The sequence below is a fragment of the Bombyx mandarina genome, chromosome 15 (assembly GCF_030267445.1).
Source record: "Bombyx mandarina strain Sakado chromosome 15, ASM3026744v2".
Lineage (NCBI taxonomy): Eukaryota > Metazoa > Arthropoda > Insecta > Lepidoptera > Bombycidae > Bombyx > Bombyx mandarina.
The window spans coordinates 1,968,142-1,990,398 of NC_143221.1; the positions used below are offsets into that span (position 1 = coordinate 1,968,142).

Sequence of the window (22,257 nt, forward strand, 5' to 3'; positions counted from 1 at the left end):
GATTTGACATTTTATACATATATATATTTCTGTAGTGTGAAATTTATAATGATTTGTACAGTTCATAATTAATTTCGCGTACCTTTGCACATTACGTTAATTGGGTTGTAATAAAATAAAATAAAATTAATTTATTAAATTTATGTTCCTAGTTTTTGGAATTGTAAAAACATTGGTTATATTGTAATATATTTGGATATGACGCTTTATACAAGCGCATTATGTGTGGAATACTGCTACAACGCGTTTCCTATATCGCTGAACCAATGCTGCTTTTCACTGCATGCTAATTTATTACAAAATAATGAAGAACTGAGATTTTATTTAATGTATGTCTAATTATCACAAGTCAAGGAAATTTCGCAGAACGCAGGCATACTGTCGTCGACGAAAATTTATAAGTGGAAGGATTTTTGACCTTAATCAGATTGTGAATAAGTAATATTTTAAGTTGTATATTGTTATCAAAAACTTGATCGCACTAAAAGCGCTTCACAACAATGTTTGAGATTGTACGCACAATCGCGGACTTAAAAGAAACTTTCCTTTTTAACACGCTTTAACATACGCTTTGAGCTCTAGTACGTTGAATTATATTTGTCTATGTAACAGAATTTCAACTTCATTTTCACCAACTTAAGGACGTCGCTTGATTAAAAAATTAACACACGTGTTCGGGACCGATGATGATACAATTTCATTACGAGACCTAATCTTGACCAGGATAAAAACATATTTCTTTATTTTGGCTTGATGGCGTGTGATTAAGTAAATCATACAAGGTGTATTGGAATCGTTCTCGAAAATGAAGACATGCAGTAGAGCTCGTAACTGTTAACACGATAGCGCTGGATACGTATAATTTTTTTATATTTTTTTATTTTAGTAATGTTTGACATTGCACGGAATGCAATTATAAAACATGACGTGCGGGTCAACGACCTCGAGAGTACGCGCTCTCAGCCCGCCAGCTACCCTTCACTGTATATTGCGGGTTCGTTACAATAAAGACGATCTAACTTTGGGAGTTAAATAAGTTTCCTTTTGTCTGACCTCTGACCAGATAACTGTTTGTGGTGTTATGAAATTAATTTCGTTCAGGTCTTATTTTACGTCTTTGTTTATTCAACATAGAATTATTATCAACAGAAAAAAGTTTAGTCATTTACACAAAATGATTTCTTAGGATAATAAGCTTGCAATGGGTCAAATTATGTGAGTCACAGTGGCGCCTCCTAGTCTTAATTCTACCACTAGCCTCTAAGAGATTTTGTACAGAATCTTAGCGAAAAACAAATAAACAAATAATTTGTTGCAATGTATTATTTTTAATGTAATAAATATGGAACAAACATTTTGTTTTATTTTATGGAGAGCGGAGCTTTTAGTCCTGCAATTTACGAGTTAATATTTAGATATTTAAAACGTGTCCAATACACAATGCAGCGTTTGTGATGAAAGGAAACTGCTACCCCTCTTGTGCCATGGGGTGGTCGAAGGAAGAATCGAAGTCTGACTTTATTGGTTTGCTTTATTGTCCTCGAAGATAAACGACCACGCATTCCACCTGGCGGCGTCTACAGCAGCCTATAGACGTCGACAATGCCCACCGTAACTGGTACAGCAAATGTTCCTTACCTCTTAAAACTACTATTATATTTCTTCTTCAATCAGTCGTGTCAGTTTTGACAGAGTGGTCGTGATCGCCGTGTAGTGTTTATAGGGGGCAGACCTAATGCGTCTCACGATGTGCCACCATCTCTCCCTATTCGAGGCCATTCTACTGCACTCATTTGGGGGACCTCCCACTGTAGTTTTGATTTTGTCGATCCCCCGCTCTATGATATATGGTATACGCAAATATTTTTTAATTGTGGAATTAAAACAAAATAGAAAAACAAATAAAAATAGTTTTATTTAAAATAATCTTTATACAAAAACTTTTATGTTAAGCATTTCAATAAATAGCTAAACAACTACTTACATAATGATTTCTGACTGAAGTTCACCAAAAAAATTAATATGTTTAATTCCAAGTCAACTTATCACTTAGTTTGTATTGAGTTGAACACAATTCAAAAGAAATTTGTGATTTTAATGAACATTATGTCATATTCGATAGATGCTAAATTAAAGTCACGCGCTCTGCATACATTAATCTTCAACAAAGCTCTCAGGTGATTAACGCTAACTGAAAGCTTTCAGATTTAATTTTAATTAGGCGTCCAAATCTTAAAGCCGAATTTACATTACGAAATTAGTGGCGTGAAATTAACTTCGTGACATTAGTTTTACCGACAGTTTCACGTGTAATTTAATACTTTCGTAATGCATGCATTAATTTCATGCATGCAAATTAGTTTCGTGCCCTGCGCGATTTTTTGGTGAAATTAGTGTCATGCAACTAATTTCATAGTGTAGACGCGACGTGAAACTAATGTCGCGAAAGCGCCTGCGCTGTGCGGACGTGTGTATAGTTAGTTCGGACGCGCTTCAAGCGTTGAAAATGGCAAACTAACGATGGAGTACAGAAAAAAATATAGATCTTATTAATGAATATCAATGACAAGGGTCCCGAAACACCTACAGTAAAAAATCAAAATTATCTTCACTCATTCGAAAATAGTTTTTATAACTCTCAGGATCTTCATCTGCTAATTCAGAGACTAACTTCATTGCACCTAAATGCCTTCTTGTTGACCATCCTCGAATCTACCAACTTTTTTTTTCTTGAAAGTCTTTTTTTAAGTTTATAGGCAGCAAGCATTTCTTTAGCTACATTGAATATAGCAAAATATAGCTTTGATGGAAGGCGCTATGGTTATTGCGATACTGTGGATTTCGCGACACTATTTTTTTAACGAAATTACTTTCGCATATATCGAAACTACTTTCGTGAAACTGAGCTCAACATGCATGACACTAATTTCGTAATGTAAACTCCGCATAAGGCTTATGTTACAAGTCGGCGGACAAGAATGTTCATATAAAAATACATGACGTGCTGTGAGTTCGTCTGCATATGTACCAATAACGAGACACAAAATTATAATTGACACTTCATGTCTGACGCGTGAATTGTCAATACCACATTGGTTAATAACATTAATCATGTCAACATCTACTGGCACCTATTTCTACCATAGCGAGTAGATAACGGTAAGCATTACCCAAAATAAATAAAAAATTGTATAATAACTGTAGATCAATTAATTAGTAAAAGTCATGAAGTCAAATGTGCAAAATCAGAAAATTTTCAATGGAAAAGTTCAAAATCGAACATTTGAACCATTATGTTTATTGTTAAAATTATATTCTTATTACACCTTTCCACTCTCAACAACTCTCCTCCTCTGTTTGCTTGTTTGTTTATTATTGGTAATAAAAAAGACGCACATAAAAATAACTTAAAAAAGTTCATGAACAATATAGCGTGGCAATAATTAAAATTAGAATTACATAGAACTCAATAATGCTCTCAAAAGAGAAAAAGTGATCTTTAAAATTAGTGTGAATTGACAATAGACGATAGCGATCTGTGAACATACTTGTCCTGATATTAGAACATAATAAGTGTATTATCTTTGAATTAGAAGGTGACTGAACTTAAGATTTCAAGAAACATAGCAACATTTAGTAAATTCATGATACAATAAAATCATGATGGGTCACATCTTAAAAGGAAATTTTTTGACATAATCTTAAATAACAAAGGCACCTTCACAACAAAGTGTTTACGTGGGAGCAATATAGGCCGCGTTTGATAAAGCCATCATCTCTCTTTTACATTCAAAACAAACATCTTAAAATAAAGAATCTAATGACATTATGTTTTGCAAATACATAGCAGGGGCGTTCGACTAATCTACTATAATATTTATTTAAAGATGTCTAATCTTATTTTTTTTTCATCTAAATACTTTCAAATCTAAAAACGCTTTAAAATCCATTCAAATATATTGATGAAGTTATGCCCGAGCGGTTCGTTCTTTATTGACCAAGATAAAAATAAAATCAGATATTGCGTTTTTCATGTTCATATCACAATCGTTAAAAGTATTGGTAGTTTTCCAATTACAGAGCATAATGCGACTGAGTGACGCACAATGCCGAATTATGCTGAAGCTTAATTGGAACGTGAATTAGTGCGCTAAGTTAGCACAGTTTTAATTAACATTGATTATTTCTAACGAAACGAAAGCCTTACAATTTTTTTCAACATTAAATAATATTACTAACGATAATATAAACAAAATTTCGATCAATACCAACTTATAGAAAAAACACTTGTCAATTTTCTGTCACTGAGTCGGTATCGATTGCGAGTATCACGCGAGAGCAGTACTTTTGAGAGTGCTCGATTGTGCGAAGCGTTGCTGTAGTTGGAACATTCAACGTTGAGCATTATGCCGCATAATGCGCTCTTGTGCTGTAATTGGAAAACTACCAAAATTATCTGACTTCGTTTATGAGTTGTCCGCAGTTACTATATTGTCGGCTTTTAAATTATTACAAATTAAGAAAATATGTCAATGTTAACGGCAGTTTTGTTTATAGTTCTTTGGTATTCGAAGGCATCAAATTGATTAATGTCAAAATAATATTACACAATTATTTTGTAGTAGAGCCAAAAATAACCTTAAAAAGTGCGCCAGTTCACAACGCACCACGCTGTACATAGTCTATGGTCGTGAATATAGATAATACCTATAAATTAGTTAGTCGTGAACATATCCTCTACGGAGGCGCAGTGCGCGACATCTGCACCGACAGTAGTTAATTTATTTACTTGCCAATAAACCTTGAATAGATTAAATAAATATTATTCTAACACGGTAACAACACGTTACAAATAAATAAAATTAATAACATTACATTTACATAATAAATATTATTTAACATTATCACGTGAAACTTAGTATGTGTATACGTTTGCGCAAAGCTCTAATAAAGGTGATCTATTCTAACATAGACATTTTAATTTTTAACTCTACGTGCGACATTTTTTCAAATATCTTTTATCTATTTTTACGGCTTATAAACCAGATTAGTTAAAGTCAAGTTTAATTTTTTTTCTTAATTTTAATACAGTACATATAGATAGTAATTTAATTATCGATATTTATTGACTTTTACAATTATCCAAAAATAACAGCAATTATAGGAACAACCAATTTAATAATACATCCAATAAAAAAATAAGTACACGCGCCTTGAGCGAATGTCTGAATACATTTGACTAGCGATAAATACTAGATTTTTTATTTTTTTCAATTTCGTAGATATGTTTCACTTAGCGACACTTCCGCGCTACTGTTTTATTTAGCCTGAGCTAATTTATGCCGGCCTTTTGATAAAACAATTCAATTTTACTGTCAAATTAAACTTTAGATTCAGATAGTTTAACAATTTTTTATTACGGCAATAAAGTTCAAATATAGTTGTCAAGTTTGTAAGCCGCCAAAAGATTGGTCTAAGCTAGCGAAAGAATTGCTCACTTTGAACACTATAATTCACAAAAACCTAAAATGACACTAAAATTAAGTCGGCACGAAATACTATAGGCGGCTCATACTAATTTCCTAAGTATACGTTCTACAAATGAAAATATTTTTAGTATCTAGGTGGCTTTTATTGATCTCCCATCTAATAAATATCATTTAATCAAAAACCATTTTAATTTTTCGATAAAAATTACGTCATATCTTTGGTAACGATCAGTGGCTTTTAAAGATTTAATTTTTGAAATATCCTAATTAAATAAACACTATATAGAGTAATAGAAGATAGGTAAAATCAAATCTACGTATATTTCATAGCGTGTGTTAGATAAAATTGACTATAAATGTGTTTGAGGTACATTTAGAGTAGCTATTTAATTTCGCTGTTATCCAGCTATATAATTCTATGTATAATAATGTCATAAAAAACGCTTAATTTCTAAGAAATTGAGCGGAAGACAACCTGAAAATAAAATATAATTCACGTGTCAGATGTCAATAAGAAAATACTTTGATTTGCACGTCTGGCTATTACCGTGAAGATACACGTACTAATAACATTAAAGTGTTGACGTCATAACATTAATCTACGTGAGCATCATCTCAAGTTATCCCGTGGGCTTAAAAGGCCACTAAAGTAAAAGTGTGGGGGCGTGTTCTCTTAGCATCAAACTAGTGGTAAACATATTGTAAGCTTGCATGGGTAGGCACCACCATACTGCGTATTTTTGCCGCGAAACTTTCTCGCTTTCCGGTTTGAAGGCCAAGACATCCGTGATACAATTCAAAATTCGATTCCATGTCTCAACGCCAACCAGTTTTCTTTCGACGTCTCCGGTAACTACATCACATCAATGTGCTTAGTGCGAGTTCCTTAAAGTTCTCGATAGCGTAAAAGTTAAGACAATTTAGTATGCAGTTGGAACAGCGCCCCTAGCGGCAAACGTACGCAAACGATCCCGTTCCATACAAATATGAGCTAACTTTTACGCTATCGAGAATGTTAAAAAACTCGCACTAAGCATACAGAAGAGCTGAGAGCTCATTTATCCCGCTACACATAAAAAATAGCACGTACGGGATATTAGATATGTTGCACTAAGCATTTTACTGGTGGTAGGACCTCTTGTGAGTCCGCACGGGTAGGTACCACCGCCCCGCCTATTTCTGCAGTAAAGCAGTAATGCGTTTCGGTTTGAAGGGTGGGGCAGCCGTTGTAACTATACTGAGACCTTAGAACTTATATCTCAAGGTGGGTGGCGCATTTACGTTGTAGATATCTATGGGCTCCAATAACCATTTAATATCAGGTGGGCTGTGAGCTCCTCCACCCATCTAAGCAATAAAAAAATAAAAATTTTTTTTCGCGTCAAATATAATCTCTAATTAGTTGATATTTACCTAATGCGGGCGACCCCCCTTTGAGCTCCGCTGTGGACTATCAGAAATCGAGCTACCGCCCGTCAGAAGCACCTCGCTGGGATTCTTCTTCAGGTAGTCTGAGATATGCTGTACTATCAAATCGATAGCCACTAGAACAATAATACGGACAGTTTTAAATTTAGAATCTTTATAAATTCGAATCAAGATAATCTAGAATTGAAGTATTAGTATTATTATTATTATTATTTAACGGATTTTGATGCGGTTTTTTTTAATAGATAGTGTGATTGAAGACGAAGTTTTATATGTACTTAGTCTGGCCATAAATACTGTTACAATTAAAAATAAACAAAATATTACATTTGAATTTGGAATCTGTAATTTTTATATGATTGCTCATTGAGTTTTCTCATTTTGGCGCCAATACATTGTACAATATTTTGCGATATTAAAATGGGGTGGGGTGATAAAGAGAACCGAATCGCTGTGATTGCATTACACAAAGTAGGTATGGAGCCAAATGCAATTTTTAAAACTCTCCATACGCTTGGTATTAGTAAAATGTTTGTGTACCGGGCTATTAATAGGTGCAATGAGACCTTTTTTTTTAATTGCTTAGATGGGTGGATGAGCTCACAGCCCACTTGGTGTAAAGTGGTTACTGGAGCCCATAGACATCCACAACGTAAATGCGCCACCCACCTTGAGATATAAGTTCTAAGGTTTCAAGTATAGTTACAACGGCTGCCCCACCCTTCAAACCGAAACGCATTACTGCTTCACGGCAGAAATAGGCAGGGTGGTGGTACCCACCCGCGCCGACTCACAAGAGGTCCTACCACCAGTAATTACGCAAATTATAATTTTGCGGGTTGAAATTTTATTACACGATGTTATTCCTTCACCGTGGAAGTCAATCGTGAACATTTGTTGAGTACGTATTTCATTAGAAAAATTGGTACCTGCCCGAGATTCGAACACCGGTGCATCGCTCAACACGAATGCACCGGACGTCTTATCCGTTAGGCCACGACGACTTCAAAGACCTCCTCTGTTTGTGACAGAAAAAGATCTGGCCGTCCACGTAGTGTTCGTACGAAAAAGGTGGTCAAAGCAGTAAGGGAAAGAATTCGAAGAAATCCTGTCCGCAAGCAAAAGATTTTATCTCGGGAGATGAAGATAATTTAAAAGAGAATAGGGTGGTAAAATCGAAACAACTACTGAAGCAAAGGGAGGTCATAATTTTTTTTGTTTACGGATGAGAATTTTTTTATAATTGAGCAACATTTTAACAAACAAAATGACCGTATTTATGCTCAAAGCTCTAAGGAAGCTTCCCAATTAGTCGACAGAGTGCAACGTGGGCAATATCCGACTTCAGTGATGGTTTGGTGAGGTATTATTAGCTATGAAGGAGTGACTGAGCCATACTTTTGTGAAAAAGGTATCAAAACATCGGCACAAGTATATCAAGATACCATTATTGAGAAGGTAGTGAAGCCCCTTAACAACACCATGTTCAATAATCAAGAATGGTCCTTCCAGCAAGACTCGGCGCCAGGTCATAAAGCTCGGTCTACGCAGTCTTGGTTGGAAACGAACGTTTCGGACTTCATCAGAGCTGAAGACTGGCCGTCGTCTAGTCCCGATCCTAATCCGCTGGATTATGATTTATGGTCAGTTTTAGAGAGCCTACGGCTTGCTCTAAACGCCATGATAATTTGGAGTCCCTAAAACAATCCGTACGATAGGCAGTGAAATTTTTTCCCATGAAAAGAGTGCGTGCTTCTATTGATAGCTGGCCTCAACGTTTAAAGGACTGTATTGCAGCCAATGGAGACCACTTCGAATAAGCTTTTTATACTTTAAATTTTTTATATTTATGTATTAAACTAACACCCTGTAAAAGTTATAAATGTTATTTGCCATAGATTTTTTTTTGTTTTCCTTTGTAACAGTATTTATGGGCAGACTAAGTATAACAACATCCATTAAATAGTGGAGAAATTAATAATAAATTACAGTTTTCGAAGCGAAGCGAGGGCGGGTCGCTAGTCAGGACATAAAGTATTAAAACTCATTGATTTTCAAATATTTTATTCGCTGTAAAATACAAACACGCACATTTAAGTAGGTAATACAAAGTTTAATATGCAGGCATAGTATACCAGCCTGCCTTTTATGATATATTAATTAAATCATAGTAAAATACATAAAAATCACGCTATGCCAGTTTACTACTACTAACAGTAGTAGTAGTAGTAATAGTAGTATGCAATAGTTGAAATCCGAAACAAATATCGAATTTGATGCTTTCGCTACATAAGGTCGAGCATATCAAATATTTGTTAGTTAAGTGTATGTTATAAAAAGTATGTCATAGAAATTAAACTATAAAATAATATAAATGCTTATAAAATGCGAACATTAAATCTTCAGAACAGAAACTCAGGGCTGGGTATATAAGATAAATAAATATCTTTTGTCATTTTTAGGATTTTTATTGATACATGTTTGTGCTTCTTTTAATTAATAGTTTATTGATGGCATTGTAATTCTTTTTTAAATATATACTGTTTACTTTTTACGATGACTTACGAAACATATACGGTTGGGGCTAAGTGTATTTTGAATTTATCTGACCGCGACGGGGCAACGCAAAGCCGCCATCACCCGAAAGATGTCTTGTCGGATCCCCCGGATTCACTCTGGGTACTTTTAGATCTCACAAGCACCGGTCACCGTTCTCCTCGAACTCGTCGATTACGACGAAGGGTTCGACGAGTAAATTAACCCTCAGACACAGCCCACTCGCCGGATCTTCTCAGTGAGTCGTTTTTGTGATCCGGTGGTAGATTCTGCGAAGCACGGCTCTTGCTAGGGTTCGTGTTAGCAACGACGTCAGGTTTGAGCCCCGTGAGCTCACCAACTAGCTAATGTTACGCTGATATAGCCTCTCAAGGCTCTCAGCTTAGGTAGGAAAAAAAAACTAAATTGACGTCATAACACGATGACAAATAAAACGCAATAATGAAATGGCTGCTGAAATTGACACTATTAAAACAATTAGATACTGTTCGCATTGTAGGATTACCAAATTATGCATTTCGTCAGAGTTGTGTTCGACCAATGAAAGAAAGAAAAAAATACATCCCCAAAGAGTATCTCTACATATTAAACAAGTGACATCAACTATAGAGGGTAGAGGTAAGGAGAACCGTTTCATATGGGAGAAGCTTGAAAAAGTGTCCCACTTTCAGCACTAAATAACAGTTCAAAAATCCTCCAGAATGGCGCTAGCATAGGCACAGGGTATGATGTGAATTGAGCAGTTGTTAACTGATTGAAGTATTCTGAGTTAGGAAATTTAATATATTTAATGAGTAGAGTAGTTAGTGCAGTGTAATATACAAGAACTCACATGTTTACGTAGTCCTAACTAATTTGGTCAATATAACCTAAAATTATTGCTGTGGTAAAACGTGGAGACATCGATTGCATTTTCTTATCAGCTTTAAATAAAATACTTTTTTATGATTTTGTAGTGTTTACAGTTCTTTCGTTCTTTTTTATTTCTCTATCTTATTCTAATAACTTTCAGGGCCTTTTTTTAAATTTACCCGGTTGCTACTGTAGCGCCACCCTTATTTAGCAGATTTTCACACACAGAGACGGTTCTCCTTACCTCTACCCTCCATGCATAAACTCACAGAATACAGATAAAATATTCTTTTTTTTTTAAATACGTGGAGCATGAGACATGCATCCATAAAGAAAAAAAAGTATTTTAATATAAAAAATATGCTTGTTTTTCCATTCGTGTATAAAGTTCATTTAAATTTCACATTTCTATCAAGAATTTCATTGGATTGTTACGATAATTTTATTATACATGGTTACAATTAATTAACAGTAAAAAAGATTTTATTTTTATTTCGTAATATATCGATCATGTTCTATACTAGGTATACCTACTGGGTGTTAGGAGACCGCTTCCGAAAACGAAGACAGACGATAGTACTAATAACACTTTTGATGATGGAGTTATTTAGACAAATGTTGTAAATAAGTATTTGTGTGATCGCGCGAACCTGCGCCCCGCCGTGCCCGTGCGTTCATTGACCCGAGCATCAGCTGGTTTTGATTTTGTGTTTCATTGCTGGTTTTTTTCTAGTATGTATTTTTTATGAAACTATCGTTTGATTGAGCTGTACTATTTATTATTTGAATTTGATTATGATGAATCGTAAATAATGCTAATAAAACGTTTTAAAAATATGTTTTTTTTTTAAATCAGGATCGATTTTTTTTTCGTCCCATCATCAAAGGTGTCCTTAGTACTATAGTCTGTCTTCGTTTCCGGAAGCGGTCTCCTAACACCCAGTATATAAAGTACTCGGAGTAAATTGAGCGGTAGGACATTATCGCACTTCGAACCTTAGGGATCTGTTGTGTCATAAGTATGTGGCTTTAAAACATATAGAACGGATACGAAGTGAAAAATAAGGTATAAATCGGCCCACTAATGTAGCGGAAATTCCATGTAGGTACTATAATAGTGAGGATTAAAATGTTGGTTGGCGTTGGTACATCTATATAAATAAAAACGAATGCGTTTGTGCATTATACGTCCATAAAATATTAGTCTGATTTATTTAGAAACTTGGTATACTTATTGGCACTTCAGGTTTCTGTCGCAGAACCATCAGCGTGAGACAGGTAGAGCGAATATATTACCATCTCTCTCTCTCTCTCTCTCTCTCGCACAAATGGACGTGACGTCATCACTATTATTTACTGTTCGATACATTTATTACGAGAAGCTGTTATTAAAGATTTTTTTATATATTTAGATATTATGTAAAAAATCAATTGGCGTAGCGATTTAATCTCGCTCGTACATTACAGCTATCCGAGTCTATTTTCACTTCTTGAAAATTATTCAGTAAATATAAATATATATTAATGTATTATAAGTATGTATATGGATTTTTTTTAATACTTAAATTATTACTTGCTTTAAGAAGCATCAGCCTTATAATAAACATTGGAACTTACTATATCCTAAATGGATTATTTGAGGAATTATCACTTCGCATATACGAATCATTCAGTTATTATTTTACATAACATTTCAAGTTTTAATTTGGATGGTAAAAAATGAGGACAACTAGAGTCGATTGATGGCCACTTCAACAATTGAATACAATCGCTGGTCCAATTTATAAATGAAATTGAAATAAAAAAATATATATACGATAAAACAAATCGATGCCTCCAATGAACACTATTCTAACTCAAAATTACGAAATTTTCGTTTTTCACGCAAATCGCTTCACTATTTTAAAAGTATTACAAATCATTATTGATGGGGTTAGAAGCAAGAGTAAATCAGCTAGTTACACAAACAAAACCATAAATATATCTGCAATAATAAAGATTTTATCAACTTTTTTCATTTAAACGCTCCTCCTGTAAATCTACGAATTTGGAGTTAGCGTAGTGTTCATTGAAGCCATCGAAATATTTCCAATGAAATATGCGAATAAAGAATAACCGACCCTATTGTCAGCTATATGGGTACCTTTTCGTATAGGCAAAGTGTACAGGATTTGTTTTACACATATAAAATGTTAATATATAAGTACTTAAATGTAAGTTTTACATGCCTTCATTAAGAATAGGATATTTGACTGAATTACCGAATACATTATATAAAAATGCATACTCATTCCTTAGGTATTAGCTCAGTGTCTTTTCATAACATCTTTAAACATTCAGTTATTGCAATGACAAATTAAAATTAAATTTAAAAGTAATATTCCACCAAAACGCATTTCATTTGTGTCACATTACTTTTATGAAGAAATGGTTCACCGCGGTGCACTTATCGACAAACTTCAAGAGCAATCATGGGATGTTTATTAAACTGTGACGTCATAAGACACAAACCAAACCTAGGAAATGTGACCGAACTGATTATATTATGTATCCTTTTAGTGGTGCAGAATATAATTTTGTCAATAATTCGGTTCATGAAAAATAGTAGTTTTAATGCAATTACAAAGGGGAGAATCGATAGCGTCAAATATCCTATGGTCAAATGCTTTTGTGACGAACATATATTATACTTAAACATGCCTTAGGGTCGGGGCACACCACCGCGGCGCCATGCGAGCGGTCCCTAACAGTATTGATACTATTGCCGTGAGCCTTAAAGCATCAACCAAACAGTTTATAAAAAAATACTCGATGACTCTTAATTCTGCCTAAATTAGAATTTAAACGGCGCGCATGAAAGTTAATGCAAGAAATAGGCTCCACCGTTAATAATAACGCAAATATCTGTGGATTTTTTCTTTTTATTAACAGATAGACTTTTTGGCGGGAACGCGAGGAGTGAAGTTGTGTGATTTGTTTTATTTTGTCTATTTAGTGTTTCTTCAGGTTTAAATGTGTAATAATGGTGGTTTATTAACTGTTTAATATCTGTGAAAGTGCACAAATGTGGGAAAATGAAACAAAGCTGCTGGACGTAACTTCTCGGGTTCCTCCAAAAAGTCCACTGAAAAAATCTCAGTAAATGACCACCATTTTACTGCGATTATATTTCATCCCATATCATCTCATTTCATTAAATTTCATCCCAGTTGATTAATGTCTCAAATTAATCATCTTCATTTCATTTCACTCCATATTATCATTTTTCATAAAATTAAGAAAATAAAGTAAAATAAGACATGACTTAAAGGTCTCAGTTACCAGGTCATAAAATCTCTTAAAAAAAAAATTAACAGATGACCAATAAAATTGTGAAGTTTCCGAAGAGTTGTTACGACAGCAAAAAAAAAAAACGGGACATTAAATCGAAGACTAGTTTACCTATTACAATTATAAAACATATTTAGGCAGAATTGTGAATGCGCAATAGTTTGTTTTATTTGTCGAGAACACGTCAGTAGAGCGACATAGATTTGTGGGAGAGGTGACGTGAGAATTTTTTTTCATCGAACCTTCTATACTGTTCCAGAAAAATCTCGTTGTTCAAAGCTCACGGCAAACGTACGTATGCTGTCACAAAAGCCAACGCATCCAGAGCGGACTATCGACTTAGAGTGTCCTCCGAGCTTCCAGACAGCCTCCTGCCGTTCGCCTCATCCACATCGTGGTGTCCGTTACAAGTCGCGCCACTAGTAGCTCTCGGCGGGTGCTTCTTGTAAATTATATCCCAAATGTGGTGAACGATTAGATCAATAGCCACTGCAACAACGGAAAACGCACCTTAACACGACGTAATAAGGTCCGGCAGCTACGTAAGAGCATAGCCGCTGCAAGGAGTTCGCTAATCGTCGTCTAATTACGTACGTAAAGCTGGTCGTTTTGTACTTTATTTTTTATTTTTAATTCGTTTCGTTGCAGTGGCTATGATCTTTTCACACTTACCTTATTTATTCCGATAAACAATTAAAATTAACACGTAAATATGATAATCACTGAATTCGGAATGTTGTTTCGACGGCATTACGTAGTTGAGAACGTCATGCGTGATTTAAAAAAAATAGAATATACAAAAAAGGCGCTATTTTGGAGCCTTTTTTATTTTGGGGACTTGAATCCTGGTATCGTGACCCCATCACGTCTTGGGGTTGTGGGGTGGACATGGGGTATTCAGTCGCTCTTCGATTCAAACTTCGAAACCCCATCAGAATTCGGAAAGGGGGGATACAGTTCTGGCTTTAACGAGAGCCATCGATACTCAGTATATGCGAGTGTATTTATACTCGAAGAAGAGAAATGAAAAATGAAAAACTTACTTACTCTAAATTAACTATGATCTACAAACGATTTAAAAACACCATTCTACATAATAAATAAATGAACATCAGTACCAAATAATCTGTTTTGACGATCGAGCGATGTGATGTGGATATTATTTTTTTACTTTTTCATGTTTTTTTTTTTATGTTTGAAAGATTATTGGTGACTCGAAGGACTTTCCACTTTCACCAGGATACTTGGCCGAGAAAAGGCTCAGCCAGGAGGGGTGGGTTTGCTAACAGCTGCCCGACCGCCTCCGAAGGAGACCTAACAACTCAAGAAAAATAGCTTCGCGAATGAATCTACTATCGGATCGGAATCGCGACCCGCTGAGAAGATCCGGCAAGAAACTCAGTGGGCTGATGCATGGGTTAGGGTCCATTTTATAACTAACTATAGAAACAACGATATTAGTTACTTACCTAAATTATCTGCTCCTCGCGGGATAATGACGTCAGCGAATTTTTTTGTCTGCAATAATATTATTGGATTATTTTAGTTTTTTTAATATTAGAGTTTGCATATAGAGGTTTTATAAAAAGCACTAAGTTATCTCAGTATTTTTTTTAAGCCAAACACAATTTTAATTTTTAACTCTTTGCGATACAGACTAATCTGTGAAAGAATTTAGAATCTATTGTAACTGGGATTACTGGACGGTTAGAACTCGAATCTAGGATGATTTCCATCAACTCAACAAAAGGAGTATGTGTTACGGTAAATGTACACTCTTGGGAGACGTACACTTTTACCAGTAAATGTGCACATTTGCCAAAAAGTTATAATAGGTATATTATTATATGAACTGAATATTATGTATATCGACGCTTGAAAGGCAAACGTGACTAAGCGACAATAACTACTTTGTACATAAATGATAGGCAATAACCATATTCGATGCGCAAAAAAATATATTTCTAGGTCTATTAAAATAATTTCAATCCTACAGCTACTAGCTAGATTCCACTACAGCTAGATTCGTTAAAATAAATTTTGTTTTCAGTACTAACTTTTAATTAGTCTACTGTAAAGTTCACGCATTGTCGCTTAGTCACGTTTGCCTTTTAAGCGTCGATATGTACATTTCCCGGCAAATGTGTACTCTTGCCTTCACGTTTTGGTAAATGTATACTTATACACTTACTTTCATGTTTTAAGAAAAGTTGGAATACAAATGACTTAATAATGTTGTTGCAGTAAAAAAATATTTATTTAAATAAACATAATAGGTACAAAAGGCTTTAATAACGAAAATTATTTTAATTACAAAAATGTAAATGACAAACAAAACATACTTTTCTTTGCATATTATATAATATGTCGTAGGTTAGGTTAAGTTAGGTTGTAATGGTGCGTATGCGGTAAATGTTAGTGGAATGGACATTACCCAAACGAAATTACCCAAAGCAAATATGCACATTTACCGGAAAATGTGTACATTTGCCGCAATATTTACTTTTACCGTAACATATGCATGCCACCGCTACTGAGTCGTACCGCAGATAAAATATAATTGTCACGTAAACAAAAATTACACCACTTGTACACTATTCTTAACCAAGGTGAACCAGGAATACGTGTGATTTTGGAAGGCTCCAATTTCATGAGCATCCGTTCCATGAAGACTACTAACTAATATATCCCGAGCGGTAGATGGTTTAGTAAGTTTTATTTAGTTAGCTTCATCTGTATCTATTTATCTACTTCGATAACTTTCATGAGCTTCAAGAGGGGTGTATTAAATTTAAAAAAAAGGAAGAAAAATGTTCATTTTTTGTTTGGTTTCCTATCCAACTGTCCAGAAAATACTTTTATTTGTGTTACATTGCGCGCTATACGAAGGACAATAAAATATAATTTTGTAGTATTAACAATAACGTGTTAGGTATCACCGGCTCTGCCAGTGAAGACGAATCAAGAATATTTTCAGTATAACTTAAGTAAAAGCTTGCAGTAAAAATAACACACAGATGTCCTATGAAGTTTGAAAAAAAACTAAGATATGACCTCTTGTGAGTCCGCACGGGTAGGTACCACTGCCTTGCATATTTCTGCCGTGAAGCAGTAATGCGTTTCAGTTTGAAGGGCGGGACAGCCGTTGTAACTATACTGAGACCTTAGAACTCATATCTCAAGATGGGTGGCGCATTTACGTTGTAGATGTCTATGGGTTCCAGTAACCACATAACAACAGGTGGGCTGTGAGATCGTCCATCCTTCTAAGCAATAAAAATAAAAGTAAAAAAAACTCACCGGAAGACAGAACTCTTCAAATGCTGGCTTCACAAAGTTCATATACTGGTTGAGCACCTGCTCCAAGTCTCGGCCACGTTCCATTATATCCCTCGGAACTAGAAAATAAAAAGTAACATTAGATAAAAAGATAGCTTGTCTTAAACTGCTTATTATAATGCAATTTTGACAAGAATATCAGTGGCATTGCTTGATATTAATAATATTATTAAGTATACCCTATTTGAATGAATTTTGTTCAGAATTTCTAGGATATTTTTTTTTCTAAAATAAGCATAGGCCAGTTAATTTTTATAACTAAGCCAGTAAAAGTACAATTTTCTTTTGTTGTACTTTTTGTTTAGTATACTGTCACACAAATTTAGTAAAAACTGTCTTTTTGACATGACAAACATAAATTTTAATGATTTTTTATTTAATTTTTTTATAACACAGCAGAAATAGGCAGCGTTGAGGAACCTATCCGTGCGGGCTCACAAGATGCCTTACAACCAGTAAGCTTTTGGATAATTATTTGGATAGTCCAAGAAGCAATTAGATCATTGTTACATTGTGTTCTCTGTTTAAAAGAATAAATGAATTGTTGTTTTAAATAATCCATAGAGCAATACTAAATTGTGAACTAACCTCGTCTCGCAAGTCTGGTATCTGAATCAGTATCAACAAACAGTTTCATGTGAAAGAGATCCCTCACTTCGGGAAAGTAGAAGACCAGGATACCTTCGATCAGCACAACGTCAGCTGGGTACAGTGTGTTTGTGCGATTGCTGTTTGAAATTAATCATAATTAATTAACCTTATAAAAAAATACAGCATTATTGTGGATTTTATAATTAGCATAAGAACAGGTTGTACATTTGAATTAAAACGTTTTTAACTGCTAAATCTAGAGTTTATTGTTTTCTTTTCAAATCTGGGATTCGATCTCACTGGAAAAAATTGTTCATAGTGTTTGAAAGATATCTGTTTGTCCTATACTTTGCCTGAAACATTCAACTAAAAAGGCATATAATAGCATTTATAGCCATGTACTCATCTACATTCAAATATAGCAATAACTGTTGGCACGAACTGTACAACTAGGAACAAGCTAGATCCTTTCTTGGGCTTTGCTCATTTGTTCTTATCAGGTAATTGAATTATTATGCAATACATATGTGAATTGTTTTTCTTAGAACATCAACCCACAATTACTGGAGAGTTTTTTGTCAGTTGTTAGGACATCAATGTGCAAATACCACAAAATTCTGTTTTTTGACTAATTAGGAAAATGTAATTGACATTTTTATTTTTATTTTTTTTCCCTCTAAACAACCTATAGCTAGTTATAGCTATAGCTGATTTGTTGTGATCTATGGTAAAAAAAAAACTGTGGAAAACATCTGTCAAGGCTTTAATGAGCAAGAATTCCACATGACCACGACTGCTCTGCCAAGAGCAACTGATTATGATGATGATGGTAAAAAAATGAATTCTGATAATATACATGATCATTGTTAGTCCAATAAGTCACCAATCAAAATCAGATCAAAATTGAATAGGGAATCAATATTTGTCTTAGTTGGAAATGATATGCTGCTAAATAATATGATGTTTATTGTTTGAATAATGTTAATATCATATTGAAAATGATAACCTCATTTACTCTTATTTTCAATAAGTCTGATTCTCAATATACTAAAGATGTGTAAACATTTGGCAGCAATGGACTACAACACAAACCTTATTGAATTTGAGATGTAATCATATTCAGGAATTTCAACTTTCTTTCCTGCCAATATGTCCTTTAATGTTGCTAACAGTTTCTTGTCATCAAATGCATCAGGATGATCAAAGTTGAATTGTCCACGTTCAGCTCGGAGACGTTCTGGTGCTGTCAGACTTCTGTAGAAGGAATCTTGGCTGATGCAGACGACTCGCCTTTCAGTGTGCTCTTTGTGCTGCTGACCAAGCTTCTCCATGATGCGTTGGCATACAGTGGACTGAGTAAAGTTAACATAAAATTTATGATTTTGTATCTTCTCTATTAGATTCCTTTCGATTTTATTTAAGTAGTTCACAATACACTTGGTATTAATCTGTTGCTATAGCCCAGCGGTCGGGGAAGTTTTTTAATTATTACCCCAAAATATTTTTGTGTAAGTTGATATTAACAAATGGCGAAGAACAAAAAAAAACAAAATCGCTTCTTTTTAGCATCTTTCATATTATAGCCCCCATGATAATTTGAAATCACAAAGATTCTTAAGAAGTTTCATTCCAATATATACTTATTACTCACAAAAGTTTCATTTTTACCCCCCAAGATTTCATTTTACCCCATTTGGGGTAATTTACCCCGGTTCCCTGACCGCTGCTATAGCCTATAGACTACAATATCACCCATTACTCAGCTGGAGTCAAGAGGTTTGAGTCTAAATTGTTTATTGTACATACATAAATCTGTATTCTGGTACACTGTACAAAATATTATAGTTAAAGAAGACTGCAGAGTGTGGCTTACATACTATATCTATATTTTAGGGCTTTCAGAGCTTTGTATAACCTATCTTCTTCCACTTTCAAAGTTTAATTAAATGTTGTGCCCATAAGTCATTGTAAATGATGAGACTCAATACTCAGATCGAAAAGCATAAAAATCAATTACAATTTACTAATGACCCTTTTACTATCAAATCACATTATATTCTAGTGGAAATTTTATTGCATGGAATCGTGGCTGAGCTTCCAGAGTGTAGTGATAAGTAGTTAATGGAGCCCATAGACAACAATTTTAATGCCTCCAATCGTTTCTAGATGAGGTTGGTTTCAATTGGTATAATGGTTATTACATGCAACAAATCGTTATTAATAAAATCATCATTACCTCACAGCATATTTTACTAAGGTGGTGGTACCAAGTTGTGAAGGCGTTTTTATTTTATTGCTTAGGCAGGTGGACAAGCTCACAGCTCAACTGGTGTTGAGTGGTTAGCGAAACCCATAGACATCTACAACGTAAATGCCGCGATCCAACTTGAGACATGAATTCTAAGGTCTCAGTTTTAAGAATACAATGGCTACCCCGCCCTTCAAACCGAAACGTATTAGTGCTTCACGGCAGAAATAGGTAGGGTAGTGGTACCTACCCGCACGGATTTACAAATTATAATTTTGCATGTTTGATTTTTATTACATGATGTTCTTCATTCACCGTGGAAGTCAATTGTGAACATTTGTTAAGAACATATTTCATTGGAAAAAATGGTAACTGTCTGCAGGATTCGAGCACCAGTGCATCACTAGATGTGAATACACTGGATGTCTTATCTTTTAGACCACGACAATTTCAATGATGTCTTACAATTCACCCTAAAATTAATAAATATGCACATATTGAATATGGTTACAAATATTAGTAAACTGTATGTACTGAGAATTTGGACACTTTTACAAACCTGTACTTATTATTACTTTAGATGTTAAAAATATTGTTATTTCACAGCATAATTAAAACTACAGCAATATTAACTCTCGTGGAGCTAATTAAATAATAGTAACATAATAATTTCTTTAGTTCAACTAGTTATAATCATTTTTTATGGTTTAATATAGTTTTTTTTTAAATATGTTCAACTGCAGTTGATTTTTACTACCTGTGCTGATAGCCTTGAGAGGCTATTTCAGCAAGTAGGTGAGCTCGTCATTTTATTTTCTAATATTCACAATAATTGTTTTGAATTCGGAGAATCCAATCATTTGTAAACATTAATTACTAGGAAACTCATTAGCTGCCATTGTTAGACAAATATGGTCATCTTTTTTTTTATAATCATATAAAATCAATATTAAAGTATGAAAGGTTAAGACAGAGTAGATTCGTATTCGTAATTGCCTGTGCTGTTCTGTATAAAACGTAATTACGACGTATTTTTAAACATTAAGCAATGAGGTGTACAGGTTATAAATTTGTTTTTGCTTTACAAAGAACCTTGCGATATCGGATACGATATAAACTGTTGGAGATGGAATGATTAGTGGATAAATGGTTACGTAATATTCAAATTTCTGCAAAATATAATCGATAATCGAGAAACTGATCCCTTACCTTGCCACTAGCTGTGCCGCCAGCTACACCGATCAAGAACGGTGTTTTACTTTCGAAACCATTTGTCGATAAATAGTCCGCTGGTTTTTCTGCCATTTTGTACGTGTAAAATGATCTAACAGATTTTCTTAAGACTACAAGCACACACAAAGCACTCGTCCGGCTATTTCGCAGCACAGCTGAAATTGACATTTGTGTTTTCTTGTCATAGATAGTTAGATAGATTTTTTTTATAGTGATTTTTTAACCTGGTATCTAAGACCTTTAAGTCATGTCTTATTTTAATTTATGTTCTTATTTTTATGAAAAATGATAATATTGAGTGAAATGAAATGAAACGAAGACAATTAATTTGTGACATTAATCAACTGGGATGAAATTAAATGAGATGCGATGAGATGATATTGAATGAAATATAATCTCAGTAAAATGGTGGTCATTTACTGAGATTTTTTCAGTGGACTTTTTGGGAGTATCCCGAGAAGTTACGTCCAGCGGCTTTGTTTCATTTTCCCACATTTGTGCACTTTCACAGATATAAAACAGTTAATAAACCACCGTTATTACACATTTAAACCCGAAGAAACACTAAACTAACATAATAAAACAAATCACACAACTTCACTCCTTGCGTTCCCGCCAAAAAGTCTCATAGATAGATAATACAATGATTCACAGACTAACATATTAATTGTACTACGTAGGCAATACTTAAGTTTTAGCCATGTGCAATTAGATTCGCCTAGAGACAAGAGTGAAGACACTGGAGCTTGTTGATTCGACAGTTTTTCTTGGTATAACAGTTGATTCCAGGCTGCAGTGGGGTCCTCACATATGCAAGTTAGCGAATAGACTTAGTTCTGCAGCGTTTGCGGTAAAAAAAATACGAACGTATACTGTGTGCTTAGTGCGAGTTTTGTAACGCTCTCGATAGCGAGCCAGTTTGCTCAAATTTGTATGCAATTGGAACAGCGCCCCTAGCGACAAACGTACCCGGTGTTATTTTGTGAGTGCGAGTTCATATTAACGTTGTGATCTCGTAACCGAGTAATTTTACCGAAATTAGTACCACGAATGACATTTGTGCGAGTGCGTGTTACAAATTAGTGGATTTTAACGTTTCGATCGAGTATTTCTTTTGTAGTTCTATTTTTCCAACTAGACAGGCAAAAGTATCATGCCATAAAGCCTAATCTTTTTTATGAAAAATGATAA

The 22,257-nt window shown here is 34.4% G+C and overlaps 1 protein-coding gene across 2 annotated transcripts; it reads right to left on the minus strand.

Annotated features, from left to right (window-relative positions):
* Window positions 1-1,894: 1,894 nt before the first annotated feature.
* Uck (Uridine-cytidine kinase) lies at window positions 1,895-21,249 on the minus strand. Of its 2 annotated transcripts, XM_028173820.2 has the most exons (7): window positions 21,043-21,249; window positions 18,678-18,937; window positions 17,583-17,722; window positions 16,956-17,053; window positions 15,125-15,173; window positions 6,903-7,033; window positions 1,895-5,964 (listed from the first exon to the last, which is right to left on the minus strand). In XM_028173820.2, exons 1-6 carry the CDS (start codon window positions 21,232-21,234, stop codon window positions 6,903-6,905), a joined length of 870 nt encoding a protein of 289 aa, XP_028029621.2. In that variant the 5' UTR covers window positions 21,235-21,249; the 3' UTR covers window positions 1,895-5,964. The 2 variants fall into 2 exon arrangements, with proteins under 2 accessions (XP_028029621.2, XP_028029620.2); XM_028173819.2 differs by lacking the exons at window positions 1,895-5,964; window positions 6,903-7,033 and adding an exon at window positions 12,789-14,144.
* Between the last annotated feature and the right edge of the window lie 1,008 nt (window positions 21,250-22,257).